At 41.8% G+C, this 19,117-nt stretch overlaps 1 protein-coding gene across 1 annotated transcript in view; it reads left to right on the forward strand.

Moving 5' to 3' along the window:
* Nucleotides 1-19,117, forward strand: part of NBAS (NBAS subunit of NRZ tethering complex) — a 389,024-nt gene that overhangs the window by 342,339 nt on the left and 27,568 nt on the right. Inside the window, exon 48 of the mRNA XM_056124489.1 lies at nt 2,630-2,825. Coding sequence (XP_055980464.1) covers nt 2,630-2,825 — 196 coding nt within the window. The remainder of the gene's footprint in view (nt 1-2,629; nt 2,826-19,117) is intronic.

Raw genomic sequence — 19,117 nt, forward strand, 5'->3', positions numbered from 1 at the left:
CAGAACTGTCATTCAATTGTACATTGCTTTACGTTGTATAATGTAGAGAATAGTCATTTGGAAAGTTTTCCTGTTCCACTGGAGAGTTTGTTGATTTTTTTTTTTGAGACTAATATAATTTCTCATCTCTGTATTTTCAAGCACTAGTGATTTGATTACACTGATGATAATGATTCTGATGCTTACTGCTTAGTAGAATTTCTTATTCTGTGCCATGTACAGTGTGTACTCTTTGCTTTATATATACTACTTTAGTTTTATAGATTTTAAGACGCTTGCTTTGGGACCTTTGTCTACCTAGAATATGGTAGATGAGATTCATGAATATAAACTAGAGACCTTAGGAATGAATAGGGCCAGAATTCAAATGTCCACTAAATTCCAAAAAATATTATTTCCTCTCTTTGCTTTTCTTTGCTTTTACCTGTTTGGGGGACACATCCAGATGTGCTCAAGGTTTTTCTCCTGGCTTTGTGCTCAGGGATCACTCCTGGTAGGCTCAGGGGACCATGTAGGATGCTGTGGATCAAACCTGTGTCCTATAAAGCAAGGACCTAGCCACTGTGCTATCTCTTTGGGCCTAGAATGTTCTTTTAGTTATTTGTTATAGTTTTTTTTTTTTACCTTTATATATTGTCTCTAGCCAGGAAATATGTGACTGCTTGTCTTTTTTTTTATGCCAGTTTTGCCATTTCTGGTACATATTAAGGACACTCAAAGCTAAAACTAATATTGTCTTGTAAATTTAGGAAATTTTTCTCATGTTTTCTACAAGTTTTGTAATTTCTTTTATTCTTAAATATAAATAGTAAATTTATTTTAAATTGTCATAAAATTTTATTGACATCTAGAGTGAATACTAAGAGATACAGCATTGTAGACCTTTATCTTAGAAGTATTGAAAAAAAATGCCATCTTGTTAGGTCATTAGGTGATTTATTGCAGGCAGCCTCATAAAGATCTGGTTACAAACAAACCTGTGTAATTAGTGATTTAGCATGGATCTCAGGGACTCTGAGAGTGAGGCTTCTGTATTGATAGCAGTCATCAATATCAGTCTATTGACGTCATCATCAAATTGTATTCTTAAAATTATACATTTGGGATTACAAGAAAAAAAGATTCTAATTCCGGATAGAAAGCTGTACAAAATGTTTTTCTCTTAACTTTTTTAAATAGTTCTTTAATAACCAAGCTTTCATACCATTATTTATTTTCAGGGTACTAGACAATTTGGAAATCTACTCCAGTGTTTCCCAAAGGGGGTACCCTCCACCTCTCCTCACTAGTGGCCTCAATTGCTTTTGAAGGGGGAGACTTCTTTCTGTTGTTCACTTAAAGGAGGTAGAATTCCAGGGAGTACTGATTTTTTTTTTTTTCCTGAAAAGGAAACCTGTACTTTAACCTACCGTATAGAAATCCTATCACAGAGAAAAGCAGTTCAACTCAGACATAGATTTGGGGATCACATTTAATGATTACAGATGTTTGTGGGCTTATATTACTTCCATGAAACCTCTTTCTTCACTGTAAAATGGATCTCATATGTGTAGTTTAGTGAGTATTTTTGATAGTGCTGCTTAAAAGTTACTAAGAGTGGATTTTAAAAGATCTCCCCTCTAGAAAAAATCTTTGTGACTCAGTCAGGTGATAAATGTTAACTAAAGTTACTGTGGCAATTATTTCACAATATATACACATAGCAAATTTTTGTGTTATGCCCCTTAAAACTAAGACAAGATTACATGCCAATAAAACCAGGGGGAAAATCAACAGCAAAATAAAATGGAATTTATGATATTTCTTTGCATAATTATTACTATCTAGTAATAGTTTATATAAAATTGTTTTAAAACAGCTTGGAATTATTAGTATCATTGATAGAAATAAACTATGCTACTTATTAACTACAAGTAAGAAACAGAATAGCTAAGGACGTAATGAGAATTTTCAACTGCTTTATTGTAACTCATTTTAATAGGCTGCTCTGTAGAAATCACATTCATTTTATGTAGTTTTAAAATACCCACTATGATTTGCTGTATACTGTTTGAAACTGAAATTTTCCCACTCAGTCAGAAAAAGCTTCAGGTCACTCAGCAAGCAAGAGTTAAGTCCATCACCTATGTGAGACTTAATACCCAAGGACAGTAGAAACAAGGGCCAGGAAGATTGTTCAGCAGTTGGAATCAGCTTCAGGTTCTGGGGGAGGGGCAGCTGGGATAGAGAAGGGACCACTGTGACAAAGATAGTTGGAAATGATCACTCTGGACAAGAACTGTGTGCTGATAGTAGGTAAAGGAACAAGCATGATAACCTCTTGGTATCTGTATTGCAAACCATAGCGTCTTTCAAAAAAAGCAGGGTGGTGGGGAGGAGAGAGAGAGAGAGAAAGAAAGTGGGGTGGGGTGGGGGGTGACAAAAGGTAAAACTAGGGATGTTGGTGGTGGGCTGTGTACACAGGATGGATGTTGGAACATTGTATGCCTGAAACCTGATCATGAACAGCTTTGTAATGACGTATCTCACGGTGGTTCCATAAAAATAAGTGAATTGATGAATGAATGAATGAATGAATGGGTAGCAAATGTGTCTACGTCTCTGTCTCACCCTGAACATTGCCTTGCAGGGAAGGACTGGTTTCTTCTGAGGACCTGCTTGAGTGGCTGCGGCCTTTCTGTGCCAATGATGCCTTACCCGTCAGACCCCGCGTTCACGCACTGCAGATTCTGGGCCAGTCGTTTCACCTGACGGAGGAGGACAGCAAACTCCTGGTGTTCTTTCGAACGGAGGCCATTCTCAAGGCCACGTGGCCCCAGAAGCGGGTAAGGAGGCCTGTGAGGGACATTCACCCCTATTAACTGTGATTTGAGGTCATTGTGTAATTGCTTAAGACCACTTTCGGGTGAATAATCAGTTTGGGAATACCAACTTTCCAATATGCTGTTTAAGTAGGTAAAAATACACTACTAGGTTTGTGTTCATTTTCCCGTCTGTTTGAGTATGCATCTGCATAGTAAGTGTTGTCTTACTCACCTACTGCTCTGTCATTCTTCTGTTTTACTGAGGTAAAATGAATGTAGAACATTATATTAGTCTTGGGTGTACAATAAAATAGTTCAGTGCTTATATGTATTGCAAAATGATCACCAGGATAAGTTTATGCAATACTCTTCACTATATACTTATAACTTTTTTTTAATTCTTAAAGTTTTTTTCATGAAATATCACTATCACTATCATCCTGTTGTTCATCGATTCGCTTGAGCAGGCCCAGTAACATCTCCATCCGTCCCTGTCACATGCTAGTGTAGCCTGGTGACATATTGGGGGCTACTTCAGTATCAGGGGAATGAGGATCATTAATTGTTACTATTTTTGACATATCAAGTATGCCACGGTTAGCTTATCAGGCTCTGCCGTGTAGGCGGGATACTCTCGGTAGCTTGCCGGGCTCTCCGAGAGGGATGGAAGCTTTTGGGGCAGCCTCTAATCACCTTTACAGGTGTTCCTTGTCAGGCATATATGCGGGTATGATACTCTCAGTAGCCTTCCGGGTTCATGAAATATAGTCAGGATTTTTCACAGGAGTAGTTAATTATGGCGACTCACTGGTTCCCTGGTTTTCTATCAGTGCCATCGTTTCTTGGAACTCATTAAATATCTTCAGCATGGTGTCACTAAAGTCATTCTTTGAGAGTTTACAGAGCTGGCTGTTACAGATAGAGCCTTCTGTGCTGTTATTGTCACTCTTTGAGTTTGGTGGGCGTCTGTGCGTCTTCCCCATTGTGTTTGCTGTGCTAAGGATAAATCCTCTGCGACATCAGGCTGGGTGCTGCTCTTTTCCTTCCCGGGTGGTTTTTACCCAGGGACAGGAGGTGTGAGTGTGTACACTGTAAGGTAGGACACACGGTCACATGGTTCAAGGAACAAGCAACAACAAAGGAGTTACAGGCACAGGAAGTGGATGTTTGCCTGGAAGATTGAATGAGCAAGCAGAGGGCCTGAGAGGCGAAGGCAGACCCACTGAAATAGTGGAGTTCAGAGGTCAGAGGATGCCAGGACCCAGTCAGAAGGAGGGCCTTTGAGCTATAGATGGACTTAATTATCATCAAAATTTTTGTCTCCACTCTCACGAAAACATGTTAGTCCAGGAGGATATACTTACAATCTTTTGAATCCCTGTAATTATGCATTGCATGTACACAATGTCTAAATACTTGTTGATTGGATAAATGCAAATTCTAATTACTAAATCAAAGAAATATGGTGGCTGTTGAAGTTAAGCTTAATTCTGACTTGATAAATGCTAAAGACAGGTTGTATGGTTCTAAGCACTTTGGTTACCTCAATCAAGTTCTTAAGTATTCAGAGTAGAACATACGCCAATAATAGTTAGGAAAAAGGGGATGGAGTTATGCTATAGCTGGTGGTTGTACAGCAAGGAGCTTGCCTTGCATGTGGTCGCTCTGGATTCAATCTCAGAACCACAGGTGGTTTCCCAAGCCCACCAGGAATGCAGTAAGCCTTTGGTATGATCTTCCCTGCACTTTTTTTTTGTAAAGAAATGAATTTATTTCTGATTAGTATTATACATCCTCTTATATCCTGAAATTTCACATCTGAGATATATTCACAAATATATGAATTATGTGCATTAATGGAATTCACATTAATGTGGGTTAAAATAATAAAATATTACCAATAATTTATTTTTACAAAGAGTTTAATGAAATTCCATGTAGCCCTTAAAAAGAATAATTTAGCCCAATAGGTATTGATGTATTGATATAAAATATATTTTTTTTAATTTTTATTAGTGAGACACCATGAGATACAGTTGTAGACTTACAATTTTTGTGCTTGGGTTTCAATTATACAATGATCAAATACACACCCCTCCACCAGTGCCCATTCTCCACCACCATGGATCCCAGTATCCCTCCCACCCCCATGCTCCCCCCCAACCCACCCTGCCTCTGTGGCAGGGCATTTCTCTCTGTTCTCTCTCTCCTTTTGGGTGTTGTGGTTTGCAAACGAGGCATTGAGTGGCAATCATGTTTGGTCTATAGTCTACTTTCAGCGTGCTTCTCCCATCCTGGGAGGATCCTCCCAGCACCCTTTATTTGGTGCGCCCTTCTCTATCTGAACTCCCTTTTCCCCTAGCACGTGTGGCTGGCCTCCAAGCCATGGAGCAAAATTCCTGGTACTAATCTCGGCCATTCTTGGGTGTTAGTCTCCTATTTTGTTACTTTATGTTCCCCAGATGAATGCAATTTTTCTTTGTCTATCCCTCTCTTTCTGACTCATTTCGCTTAGCATAATACTTTCCATGTAGTACCACTTGTATGTAAATTTCATGACTTCATCTTTTCTAACAGCTGCATAGTACTCCATTGTGTAAATGTACCAAAGTTTCTTTAACCAGTCATCTGTTCTCGGGCACTCAAGTTTTTTCCAGATTCTGGCTATTGTAAAGAGAGCTGCAATTCCCTGCACTTTTTTTTTTACCTCCGTGGTATTGCTGTCACCGAACACCAGTGTCTTATGTCATTTGCAAGTGTTTAGCTTACTATTTGACCCTTTGCTGTGATGGTGCAGACATTGACCCCAGGACAAGAGGTATGACTGTACGGAGTGAGGTATAACACATGGTCCCATGGTTCAAGGAACAAGCAGGAGCAAAGGGAGTTATAGGTATAAGAAGTAGATGGATACCAATAACACTAGTATCACTAGTAAAGTCATCTGTGTCTGCCTCCTTTCTATTTTTTCCCAATTCTTATCTTCCACTCATGAGATAAATTTTCCTGTTCCTAGCAACTGATAATCTTAAAAAATGTATCAGTACAAATGAGAAAATAAGAAAACGACCACAATTAGTCTTTTTCATCCATAGTCTTTTGGAAAAACATCGATCTCCTTTAAGAATGCTGTCAGCCTGACACAGCTGATTCAGATTTGTGATAGAGGGCATGCAAATTTGGAAGGGAGTACTGGCTTTAGAATGGGCAATAGCTGCTTGGTATGTGGAAAATGAAAGCAGGGAAATTGCAGTTTCAAATGGAAACAGGAACAACTCTGGGATGTTACAGAACTCTTCATTGTTGCTTTTTAGGAGGGGGATTGGCAGAGGGATGGGGCTGACCAGACCAAACCACATCCCCCAAAACTGTGTTACTTTTCACTATGGTGGTAGACAAATCAGGGTGCTTGTAGACCACTCATATGCATATGTTGTCACCTCCCGCCACTTTTGTGGTGTAATTCTGGAGAAATTGCTTAAACTGAGCCTTGATTACTTGCTGTGAAATATAGAACCTGCAACTGAAGTGAGTAGGATTGATTTGCTCAACTCGGCTGTCGTTTTTCCCACCCACATTAAACTGTCTTCTTCAGTTCTGTATCCCTAATACCTAGAAGACCCTAAAGGTGGATTGCCTGGGGTTTCATTTCCTGCCTTCTCCATCCATCCCCTTCTTTATTCTCAAAGGTGGTATTAAGGCTTGAGACAGTTTCTTACAGAGTAAAGATAAGAATAGATAATGATATTGCAATGTTCAATTACCAGAAAATGTGGAGCTGCTGCCTTCCTGTGCATGGTAATCCTCTTAGGCAGACTTTGCATACATCAAAAAAGGGGACTTAATATTTAATTATCCTCGAGGTGCCCAAAGTAGTGGCCCCACAAATCAATGTGTTGCTGGGAAACCAGCCAGCTCCTGCAAAATTAAACACAGAGTCTGCGGAGCCGGCTACTTCCCAGGATCGCGGAGAGACAGCAATTTCTAGTTTTCTAATGATTAGTTAACAGAATTAAAAATTCAGAGGCCCTCATTTTTCAACAGCTTGAAAGGCCTTCATTTTCATTCCAGAAATGCACCCTGCTTAGGAGGTGGGAGCATGGGGTGGGAGTGGGAGAGCAGTAGTGGGTGTGTGTGTTTGGGGGGGGGGGGCAGTGAAGGGGACATACTGTGCTTTCCCCCAGGGTACAATTTATCTGAGTTTTTCAGGTTTTGTAATTTTCTAGCTAACTGGTGCATGAAAAAATAAGGGTGAGAAAATACTGATGTTTCCTTAAGAAGTTCCATACCCCATCATCAAAAAAAAATTTCCCCTATAAAAGAGAACATGTGACTTTGAGCTTTCCCCTTAAACATTTCAAGTTATCTGAAGAATTCATGGAGTATGATCACTGATTGGGTTAAAACACATTTTTTTGTTTGTTGTTTTGGGGGCTGGAGTGATAGCACAGCGGGTAGGGCGTTTGCCTTGCACGCAGCCAACATGGCCGACCCGAGTTCGAGCCTTCTGCCCCTCTCGGAGAGCCCGGCAAGCTACTGAGAGTATCTCACTTGCACGGCAAAGCCTGGCAAGCTGCCCGTGACGTATTCAATATGCCAAGCACAGTGACAACAAAGTCTCAAAATGGAGATGTTACTGGGCCGCTCAAGAAAATCGATGAACAATGGGAGGACAGTGACAGTGACAGTTGTTTTGGGGGGCCACACCTAGTGATGCTCAGGGCGTATTCCTGGCTCTGCGCCCAGGGGTCACTCCTGGAGGGCTCCGTGGACCATATGGGATGCAAGAAATTGATCCAGGGTCAGCCACATGCAAGGCAGGCACCCTACCCGCTGTACTATTTCTCCAACCCATAAAATATTGTGTAAGGTTTTTGTTTGTTCGTTTCTTTGGGGGCTACACCCAGCATAGCTCAGGGCTTACTCCTGACTGTGTGCTCAGGGGTGGCTCAGAGACCATTCGGAGTGCTGGGGGACCCTGTGCAAGGCAGACACCCTACAACTGTGCTATCACTCTCGCTGGTTCAAACAACTTTTGACCTCATTACAAATTCATGGATTTTTGTCTTTGAACCTGCAAGGACCTACCCTTTTGGTCAGAGCCCAAGTTTGATTCAGTTTGCCAAAATATTTTTTTAAAGTATGTTCTTTGTCATACAGAGCTCAGGCATAGAACAATGGGGAAAGTTCAGTACAAAGTATATTATGAAGGAACGTCGGACTTACTTTTATCTTCAGTGTCTTCAGAGCTAAGATTCAGTGCCATAAATGATTTACTTAATCAAATATATTGCTTCATCTTAAATATACATGTGATACACTTATCTAATATATTGCTAAGAGCCATGATCAGATTCCTTATCATAAGAAAGATGGGGTTGCATGAAAGGGGAGTTACTTTTTCAGATTTTAATTTAAATATCTTTATTATAAGCAACTATGGATCATTTTTGTTGGTGGGAAGTGCTCCCAAGGGAGTGCTCAGTTTGTCTGAGGGCCACTCCCATGGTATCTGACCCACAGACCAGACAGTTCCAAGTTTGGGCGTGGCAGTGTGGTGTGCTCAGGCCAGGAGGCTCTGGGGGTATGCAGAGCTATAGCCAGTAGTGCTTAGGGAGCCATGCCATGCTGGGGATCAAACTCGGAGTCGCACACATCTAAGTTGTGTGTCTGTGACGCTTTGCTCTCCCCCTGGTACTTTATGCATCTTAAATTAGTCACCCAGACCACAGTCTCTTTTATGACTTTGCAATTGCTTCTGATCATTTACCACTATCGGTTAACTTCTTGCTGTGTACCTATCTCTCTGCCTTTCTATGCATTTATTCCATGACTTCTTGCTTGTTTCATTAGGATATAAATTTTATGAGAAAGGAATCTTGCAGACACTCGGCAAATGTTTGTTGAATAAATGAATACTGAATTTTTAAATACATGTCCAAGGTCACCTTTGAGATGACAAGGCCAGAACTCCTGACACTCAGCCTGGTGTTCTTGCCACCAATGATGAAGGATTGGCTGGTACTGCTTCTCCCTGATCCCTGGGCTCAGTGCTGTGGGGAGGGGAACTTCCTCACACAGTGACCCGGCGACTTAAGATTGATGGTGTTTTGTACTAATTTGTCCTACTTTGGTGACAGTGATTTCTGGCCAGTCAGTTGCTTCTGTGGAAGCAAACACTCACAAGCATGTTTATCCAGATGGGCACGAGAGATCTGAAATGTTCTAATAGAGGCTCGTCTTGATGTGCCTCTCAGTCACAAGAGAGCATCCAGATGACTGAATGCTACAAATACTTGGAGACCTTGAGAGACTATGAATAATGGGTTCTTTAAAGATTCGCCTCTTGTCTGTGTCATAGGGAGGAGTGGGGTGCTGTGGAAGTTTCACTGACATGCTGTGGAATTTGCTTTTGAAAGTAGGTTCCCACCGTTGTGGGTATTCTCTGTTTGTTAGGAGGTTGTGTTTAGCTATTAAGGTTCCATAGTTTGTAAATAAGAGATCCCGAAGTGCTGATTGAGTTCCTTCTGCCCTAAAGCCAGCATCCTTAGCCCTGTCCACACCTCCATGCCACTTGTCAGGAAAGCAATATTCATTCAGCAGTGGTCTTTGGGACGCAGTGGACTACGTAAAGCATTCTTCTTTTCTTCTTTCCTGGATGACTTTACTTGGATTGGATATGACTGAGCCTTGAGAAGTTGGGACTTTGATTTGGAGAACAGAAAGCATTGTTTCATCTTTGAGTATTTTTCACTGTCACAATCCATAGCACTCGATGTTAACTGCTGTTATGAAACCATTCTGGGAGATCTCCAATTTCATAGCTGTTTTTCGAGCAGGACACCAGGTGAAGAAACATTTGCTGAGAATTCATCCCAGAGAGATTATATCCAGGTGATGTGCACTCTGGGGATAGCAAATGGTGATGAGGGGATCAGATGGAAGTATGTGGGCTCTTTGCCTGCATTTGAATCCTCCTCAGCACTCAACTGGTCCAAGTGAAGCTTGGGAAAGTTCTTCAACCTCTCACAACCTCAGTTTCCTCGTCTGTAAGCTGGAGATGACATATAAATGTGGTGAGGGTTAAAGAGGATACTGCTTGTAAAGTTCCAACTCAGTAGAGCCCCAATAGGATCCATAGTGAAAGAATGAATACCACGTATGCTCTCTGTGCCATTAATCCAGTCACCAGCCCATGGCGTCCTGAGCGGGCCTGGAGCTGTTCAGTCTGATTGTGGCAAGGAGAGATTGATCCATTCCATGATCAGAGTCTTGAGCTGAGGCAGCAGCACCCGATGTGAGGTGTCCAGGCCAGGGTCAGCAAGCTGCACAGACCCCATCTGCCCATGGGGTGCTGAGGCCGCATTTGGGGAAGCAGTCCTCAGGATATCTGGGTAGCATTTAGAAGACCCCGGACTTAGCAGCTCGATTGGCTCCCACTACACAAAGCCTCTGGGTAACTTTGAACACGAGTGAGTAATTGGGGTCAGAATAAGAACTCTGAACATTCAAGCAAGTATCTGTTTTGACTTAAGCTGAGATGCTGGACATACTATCAATTTCCATGTTTTTGGGGGGCCTTCTATGGACTAGACTTTGATGGATCGCTCTTATTTTAGCCTCACAGTGATTGTCATGCCTAAAAGGGTTCACAGTATTTTGAAATTTTGACAGTCCATTGATAAGCTTTCAGTAACAGTATTGTGAACCACTGTGCCTAGAAGGAAAATGGGGTGGGGAGTGGAGGGGGGCTGGAGAGAAAGAGAGAGAAAGTGTTTACCATAGAGTCAGACTGGTGGGGGAGAGGGGGCAGGAGGGAGACTTGGGACATTGGTGGTGGAAAATGTGCACCGGTGAAGGGATGGGTGTTGGAACATTGTGTGACTTAAACCCAGTCATGAACAACTTTGTAACTATGTATTTCGTGGTGTTTCAATAAATAAATAAGTAAATAAAAATTTTTTCAGATAATGAAAGAAATTTTGACATCCCAATGCTAGTTTGGCCATTGATGGGATAACGTGGCACCGGGGGCAGTTGGTGGGTGTAATGCCTACCTACTGGAAGATGGGGGATCTGGGTGGAGGAGGCCCAGTCCCAATCCGAAAACAGCGCAATCTCCTGCCTTCACGCCTCGCTGTCCTCACTGGGACCCTTGAAGGGGGGTGGGTTGAGTTTCCCTCCCCACCCCAAGCAGAGCCCCAGTGGCCGAAGACCTTCAGAACCAGCCACAGCCATGCTCAAGACCACTCTCCACATGCTCAGACGAGCCTCACACATGGAGGAACTGGCAGAGGAACCCAGGCATGCGGGACCCGGGGCTGAGATCTCCAAGCCTGCTCAGATCAGGACTGGGCCTCCTCCACCCAGATCCCCCATCTTCCAGTATGTAGGCGTTACACCCACTAACTGCCCCCGCCACCATGTTATCCGATCAACGGCCAAGACCCAGAGACTATAAAACCCAGCTCCTGGAAGCACCCTGCCACATTCGCAGCCACACAACATCTTATTATTTAGTTCTTACTCTTGGAGAACCCAGCAGGCTCCCGAGAGTATCCTGCCCGCACCGCAGAGTCTGGCAACTCCCTGTGGCGTATTCAGTATGCCAAAACCCAGTAACAATGATGGCTCTCATTCCTCTGACCCTGAAAGAGCCTTGAATGTGTCACTTTCTAAAATCTCAGGGCTAGGATGAAGAAGACGTTACTGATGTCTGCTCAAGGAAATCGATGAACAACAGGATGACAGTGATACAGTGAATGCTAATTTGTAATAACCTACCAATACCAGTAGCGCACATAGTAGCACTTCATAATCTTAGCGTTGATTCCTGTAAAGGCATGTGTCTGTTCTTGTATTACATTGGGGTATGTAATATACTATTCTCAAGTAACCTGTAAGTTTTCTTTTTCTTTCTTTTTTTTTTAGCCACCTCCCACCCCTGGCAATGCTTCGGAGTTACTCCTGGCTCTGTGCTTAGGAATCACCCCTGACAGTGCTTGGGGGACCATATGGGATGTCGGGGATAAACCCAGGTTGACTACATGCAAGGCAAACACCCTTCCCGCTGTACTATCCAGGCTGTACTATCCAGGTGCAAGTTTAGTCATTTTTTTCTTGTTGCTGCACGTGAGAGTATGGAGACTCAGAGGTACTTTCTGGAGTCAGGAACTGTCCCACAACAGAGTGACCCACATTCCATTTCAAAGGATGCAGCACTGGGAGTGTTTCCTGTTTCAAAAACAAATAAACGCTTCATCAGCTGAAATCTGGGCTGGCCTTAAAACTAAGCCAATAGCAACTCTTTTTAACATAAATATACATGTAACAGGATTTATCTGGCATCTTTAGTTATTTGTTAGAGAAGAGGAGAAAAACTGTAAGGCAGGGCTAAGGTGATGAAGGCTAGAATCCCAGATTCTGTCCTGACATTGTGTGGCCCCCTGACCGCTGCCATGGAGTAATCATGAACTCTGCTGGGTCTGGCCCAATACCACCCCACCACCACCACCACTAAAAATAAGTTGTATGGAAGAAATCAATAATTCTAACACAAAGCATTTTCCCTATCATATGTCTCTTTAAAAATATTTCATAAAATAATATACTTACTCATGTGCAAAATGTCTATTACATGTTGAAGTTAGAGCAGCATTTCTGCAAGTGTTTATGGATGGTTTTATTAGGTGATTTTTTTTTGGTGTTTTGAAGATAAACTCCAGTAAGGAAGATACCATAAAATATGGCTCAGAATTACTGTTTCCAGTCTCCTCTGCATGGTTCAATGTGCTTCTGCACTCACAAATGATTTCCATGCCTCTGAAAATCCTCGGAAGCCTCAACTATGGTTCTTCCATTAGCGCTTGTCTGTTGAGTGAGATGTTTCATGGCAGTTGAGAACGATTTGTTCTTGAGCAGTTTACAAACAAGCACTCATTTTTCTAAAAGCCCCATGGGAAGAGAATTTGAGACTAAAAGTCTATGCTTGCCTCCAGTCCTAGAAACGAAGGCCAGAAAGAATTCAGTCTTATTCCTTTGTTCCTAGTCAAGACATCCCTGGTAGACTAGGTAATCTCACCTCACCTGGTCCAGGTAAGACTCCTTGGAACCCCCAGGCCTTCTCAGCAACACTTTTGCCTCTTTTACAAGTAGTGCAAAACCAAGTTTTTATGAAATTCTCTCAGTATCAACATCTTTTCTTTAGTTCTCTGTCCTAGAAATGGGAAAAAAAAAATCTGTCAGAAAATAGCTCCCCTAGAGCCAGAGAGATTGTACAGTGGTTAGGGCATTTGCCTTGTACATATCTGATGCAAGTTTGATCTTTGATATCATATATCACATACCTGAGCCCTGCCAGGAGTGATCCCTGAGCATGGGGCGGGGGCAGGGGTGAGGGTGAGGGCGGGGAAGTTGGGGTAGGGAGAGAGAGATAGAGATATAAATAACCTCTAGTTTTAAACTTTAGTGCTATTTTCACCATTTTACATCTTTTTAATAAAAGTTATAAATATCCAGAAATAGACTTGATTTCTTTTGTTTACAGAGTTCCTTTAATAATACCTTCATTGTGGTGCTGTTTATTGAGTACTCACTTTGTATCATCAGACTGTAGTCCAAATTCTGCTCAGAAGAGAAGAGTAGCCCCCCACCACACACACACACCTTTTTCTTGTTCTTTTTTGTTTTTGTTTTGTTTCAGGGTCACACATGCCAATGGGTTTTCTCCTATCTCTCTGCTCAGTAATCACTCCCAGCTAGGCAATACCAGGAATTGAACCCTGGTTGACTGTGTGCAAGCCAAGTACCTTGCCTTCTGTACTATCTCTCCAGCCCCCAGAAGGGTAATCTCAACAGCTCATGGCTAACTCCAATGGTTGATGACTTTTATTTTGATCTTTTAATTGTTGACTTCTTGTCTTGGTTCAGTCTTGCTGACTTAATGTCACAAATCACAAAATCACAAATCATCCTGTTATTCGTCGATTGCCTCAAGCAGGCCCCAGTAACGTCTCTTTCATCCTAGCTCTGAGATTATATTCAAGGCTCTTTAGGAGAATGAGACCCATCATTGTTACTGGTATTTGGCATATTGCGTACGCCACGGGGAGTTTGCCAGACTCTGCCTTGTGGCCAGGCTACATTTGGTAGCCTGCCAGTTTGTCCAAAGTAGGAGTGAGATAATAAGATGTCATAATAAGATGTCGCGCAGCCACAAACACGAATGCGGCCGCGCGGTTCCGGGAGCTGGGTTTTATAGTCTCTGATTCTTGGCTGCTGATGGGATTACACGGCGCCAGGGGGCCAGTTGGTGGGTGTGACCCCCGCCTGCTGGAATTTGGAGGATCTGGGTGGAGGATGGTAGGCCCCAGTCCGAGTAGGCTTGGAGATCTCGGCCCCGGATCTCAGTTTGCCTTGCACGCAGCCAACTGACTTAATGTGGGCACCCTGAAATCTTATAAAAGGAATCACTTTATATTTCAGAGTCCATTTTCCTAGAGATGGACTCTGCCTGTTACGCTTTTATATTTCTGTTTCTTGACTGATGTGACAACGTTTACTTTGTCTTGCATTTTTGAAGACCTACACATAGCCTCAAACGACTTTGTGTGTGTTTGCTTATGAAAGTGTTAACAAATCAGGTACACTCACTTCGCAACTTTAGATCAGGTGTAATCATATGACTCTTAGAATCAGGGGCTAACAGCTCTATAGCTTGCATAGCAGAGAGCAGTAGTACTATTCTCACTACGAACACTCATCCTCTCTGATTCTTTGCATTCATAAAGAATTTGTAGATGCAGTAAGACTGTTTTCATCTGGTATCAAGAAACTAGCTCTGCTTTTTCAAGGACAGTGGCTCTCTGTCCGATAAGGAGGCTGCCGCCACTTGACAAATAGACTCATAGCAGGGGCTAAAGTCACCTCATTCAATGAGGTGAGAGATATCACGTTCAGAAACAAAGGAATAGATCTGTGCTAGTGTTTGAATCCTGTTTGAATTTTGATCTTTAAAGTCTTTTGCTGTTTCTGTAGTGATGTCAGTATGGGACTGTTGGGAGCTGGGCAGTGCCAGGGGGGCACTGGGCATTTATCCTCCTGCTCACTAGAAGACAAAATGAAACAAAATACAAGAAAAAAAATATAAGTTCCTCTCATTTGTTTTCACTGATTTGTAAAAGGATGGTTGAAGAATTATTTCAAAGACTTAGTTTTTTTTTAATAAGTGAATGAGATCTCAAAAAAAAAAAGATGAAAGTTAACCCTCAATTTCATTACCGCAAATGAGCTGCATTTCTTTGCATTTTTATTTTGTCCTGCCTGGCCTGCAGATAGGTGTGCATATTATTACCAGCTAACACACACACTGCTTTCTGCTGTTCTTATGTATAGTATATGATGTCAAGATAGTACAAATGATTTCTATCACTTCTAGTGCGTTTATCATGTGCTAGTCTCTTCACTGGCTTTTCCATGTTCTCTTTATATTCACAGTCATCACATAAATATGTTATCTTCATCTCAGAGAAGCGGAAATTAAGCCTCGAGAAGGTCTAGTGGTGGCTCCAGAATAAGTATTTTTTTTTATGTTAGGCTGACTGTATCAGCACTATATTGAAGGAGCATATTTAGTCTAACCTTCCTTTGTGACTTATTTTATAGTTTCCTTAGTGGAGTACATTGGACATTTGCTCATCACTTGCAATTAATTTATAACTACTTTCTTCTATGTTCAGATATGTCCAATAGTTATTTCACGTTATAGCTCTTTCAGTACTTATTATCAGTTTCTTCATGAAATATATCATATATTGAAAATGCAGAATTTATTACGGGCCATTCAACTTTCTAGAAAAAAGAGACACTCATTTTTTTCCTTGGATTCATGCTGAGGTCTGCGACTTGTTTCCATGTGTAGGAAGGAATTTGAATTCATATTAATTTACAGCTACAGTGGGTAGGATGCATGCCTTGTATGCTGCCAACCATTAGTGTACTATTACTGTTGTATGAAAATATTTGGATTAAAACCTACCTCTGGAAAGTAAAGCAGATGGGAAGGCAAGAAATAGCTTGGTGGCCGGAAGTACCTGCCCTGCACCTTGCGTGCTGGAGAGCCTAACATCCCAGTCCCCTTCCCGGCGAGGCCTGCCTGTGCCAGAGTTCAAGCTCAGCTGTTGTTCCGCTGTCTGAGTCTGGCAGCCCTGTTGGCTCTTGGTGATCCCTGGCACACCACGGCCAGGCGTGTGCAAGCACGGCACTGGAGCATATGACCCACAGCTCGCTCGGCGGACAGAATGTGTGCAATCTTGGATCATCTCGCAATGATGCCAACCTAGGGAAGAGGGGAAATTAAAAATGACGGGAATAGATAGCATCATTATTTTTTGCTGTTCTGTTCTTACGAGATACAGTTACTGATGCTTTGCTGTATTCCATGTTGTTTGCTGGACACTAGGACTTAATCATAACCGACTTGAGTATTTTTTCAACTTCGGGTGCCTTTTGTTGTGGTTATTATTTGGGGGACTACATGTGGTGATGCTCCGGGTTTAGTCCTGGCATTATTTTCAGAAACACTCCTGACTCTGCAGGGGGATGAGTCCAGGTCAGCCACAGGCAAGACAAACATGTCAACATCCATACTATCTCTCAGAGCCCATCACTGACTTTTAACTGACATTTGGAGCCATTGCTATTAGAATTATGAACAAAAAAGGGTTTGCATTTTCATAATTTTATCCTTGTTGTGGAGATCCTAGTAAGAATAGAAGCAGAAATCAGCACAGTAACCTTAAAAATTCAAATTACCATTATTTGTTAATATCTCTCTCTTTACTAAAAAAAAAACCCAAGTATCTAGAAATGCTAAAATTAACAGAGAACTTATTATGAGGATGTTAAAAATGATTTTTATAATGATACATGCAAAAATAACTGGTATCTATAAATCATTCAGTATTTTAAAATAGTTAAGCATCAAACCTTTTCTTCAAATATCTTCTGTAGTAATTCCATTATAACTCAGGAAAGAGAGCTCATTTACCAGAGTCCCCTCTCTTGGGCAATTCCTCAGACTTCTGAGGCTGCAGGCATTTTTGGAGCCCATTTTTCAAGCAAGGAAAAGGTGACTGAAAGAGGTGATCACTGCCAAAGTCACCAGAACTCATTAGGCACCCTGGCCGATGGGCAGTGTCAGTATACATGCCCATTAAAGGCCTGTAACAGCAGGTCCCTTCCTGAGGGCATCCCCATTTAAATTCCAGCGTCTTTAACGAGATTCCCAAACTTGTTTGGCCTGCAGTCCACTTCTCAAAATAAAAAGACTCGATGTCCCTCCCCACTCTAATTAAACAAACAGAAAGTGTGTCCCACTTTAATCCGCCTCCCTTACCTAGGGAGTGGTGTCACCCCTTTGGAAACACTGATGTGTGTGTGTGTATGTATATATGTATATATATGTATGTATGTATGTGTGTGTATATATATATATATATATATGAAGCTAGCCAATAATTTCCGGCAACTCTGAGGATAGTTAATAGCATTTTGTGCTAAGATATGTAATAAAGTATGTTATTATGTGTGTGCCCATCCATTAGTTTAGTCTAGTTTACTCACTCATGTAAATACTGCATACCTACTTAACATCAAGGCATTATTTTAAGTATAAACCACTGAACAAATCAAAGTCACTCTTTTTGAAAAACTTGTATTCTCTGGTTTTTAGTTTTACCCCTGAACTATCTCTGTGGTCCAACAGAACTTGCATTTTTTGAAAGAAGAAAGGGAGTAAATAAATATAGAATGTGTCATAGACTTGAAGATGGTAAGGAAGAAATTAGTACACATCGGGGACTATGTGGAGAAATGTTGCTTTCGGTAGGGCAGACCGACAGTAATTCTCTAGTAAGGTGACATTTAAGAAGTTTGAAGGAAGTTGGCGAATAAACCAGGCAGAAATATGAAAAAGGGATTTGCCAGGGACAGGAAGCATTGGAGTCCCTTGGTAGAAGTGTGCATAGTGAAAGCCCAGAGTGCTTAAGACACTCCAGGCAAGAGAGGAATGTAAGGTGGTGAGTTCAGGTAATAGCAGATAGGTATCTTCAGCTTGAGACTTTTAAAAAAATATTTATAAATCATCAAGAAAATAGTTCCGGCTACTCAGTTAGATCTCCAATTTAAAGAAAAGGAGTTCATTTATTTTATTGAATCCTCCAGTTCCTGTACATTCTGATCTGATTATAATTATATGTTGGCTTTGCCCCCTTGGTTGCTTTGTTACTAGCACAGACAAACCCATTTATTTTTCCTCCTGAAAGTGAAGTTAATAAGACCTTGGAAGTCCTCCACGCGAGACTATTATAATGGTCAAGTGGCTTATGGGCTTATGAAATTATTTCAAAACTATAAAATGCTTTGGCGTTGTTATTCCATAAAGAATGACAGGAGGCTTGAAAGCAGGATTTGAAAGATCTCATCACTGTGTGAGCACAGCTTCCCAGAGTAATTATCAATAATTGCAGAGAGCACATCAGCTCTGGAATCATAGAGGTGACTTTTTCAGATAGCTTCATGGGATGAGAGCCAAAATGGTCCCTATGAAAATGAAATGAAAATATTTTGGAAACATGCATTTGTATGTAGCAAATATGTAGATAACCATCCATTTCTGTCATTCTTCCAGTGAATCATTTCTGAGTCTAACATGCCTAAACACAGAGCATTTGAGTAGCATTTCAGTTTTCTTTTTGCCTTGGGGCAACCCCCCTCAGTCCTCGGGTCTTACTCCTGGCCCTGTGTCCAGGGATCACTCCTAGTAGGGCTCGGGGGATCATCAGTGATGCCAGGAATTGAAACCAGGTTAGATGCATGCAAGGCAAATGACGTCACCCACTGTACTCTGGCTCCAGCCCCTCATTTTGCTTTTCTATGTAAAAATGCTTTTTAATTTAAATGGAGATATTGGATATATGGTTTGTTTTCAGACTGGCTCAGAGCTAAAAAAAAAATTGCTTTTCAGTGAAAAGCAAATGACTGTTTTGTTTGTTTGGCTGAGATTTCTTTTGCATTAGAAATGGAGAAGTGAGAAGCCTGGGTTAGCACATAGGGAAGGTGCCTGTCCTTGGTTTGGTCCCCAGCATCCTGTGGCCTGCTACGGAATATCACTGGCACTTTGTGCTGGAACCCCGAAGTCTGTTCTGAGTTTGGCCTTGGAGTGCCCTGAAGTCCACTAGGATATCTCCGGTGGTCAAGAATCACCACATCACCCCTGATCGCCACTTGGGAGGCCACCCAGTAAAATAGAGATG

This window comes from Sorex fumeus, unplaced genomic scaffold (genome assembly GCF_029834395.1).
Source record: "Sorex fumeus unplaced genomic scaffold, SorFum_2.1 ptg000006l, whole genome shotgun sequence".
In the NCBI taxonomy this organism is placed as follows: domain Eukaryota; kingdom Metazoa; phylum Chordata; class Mammalia; order Eulipotyphla; family Soricidae; genus Sorex; species Sorex fumeus.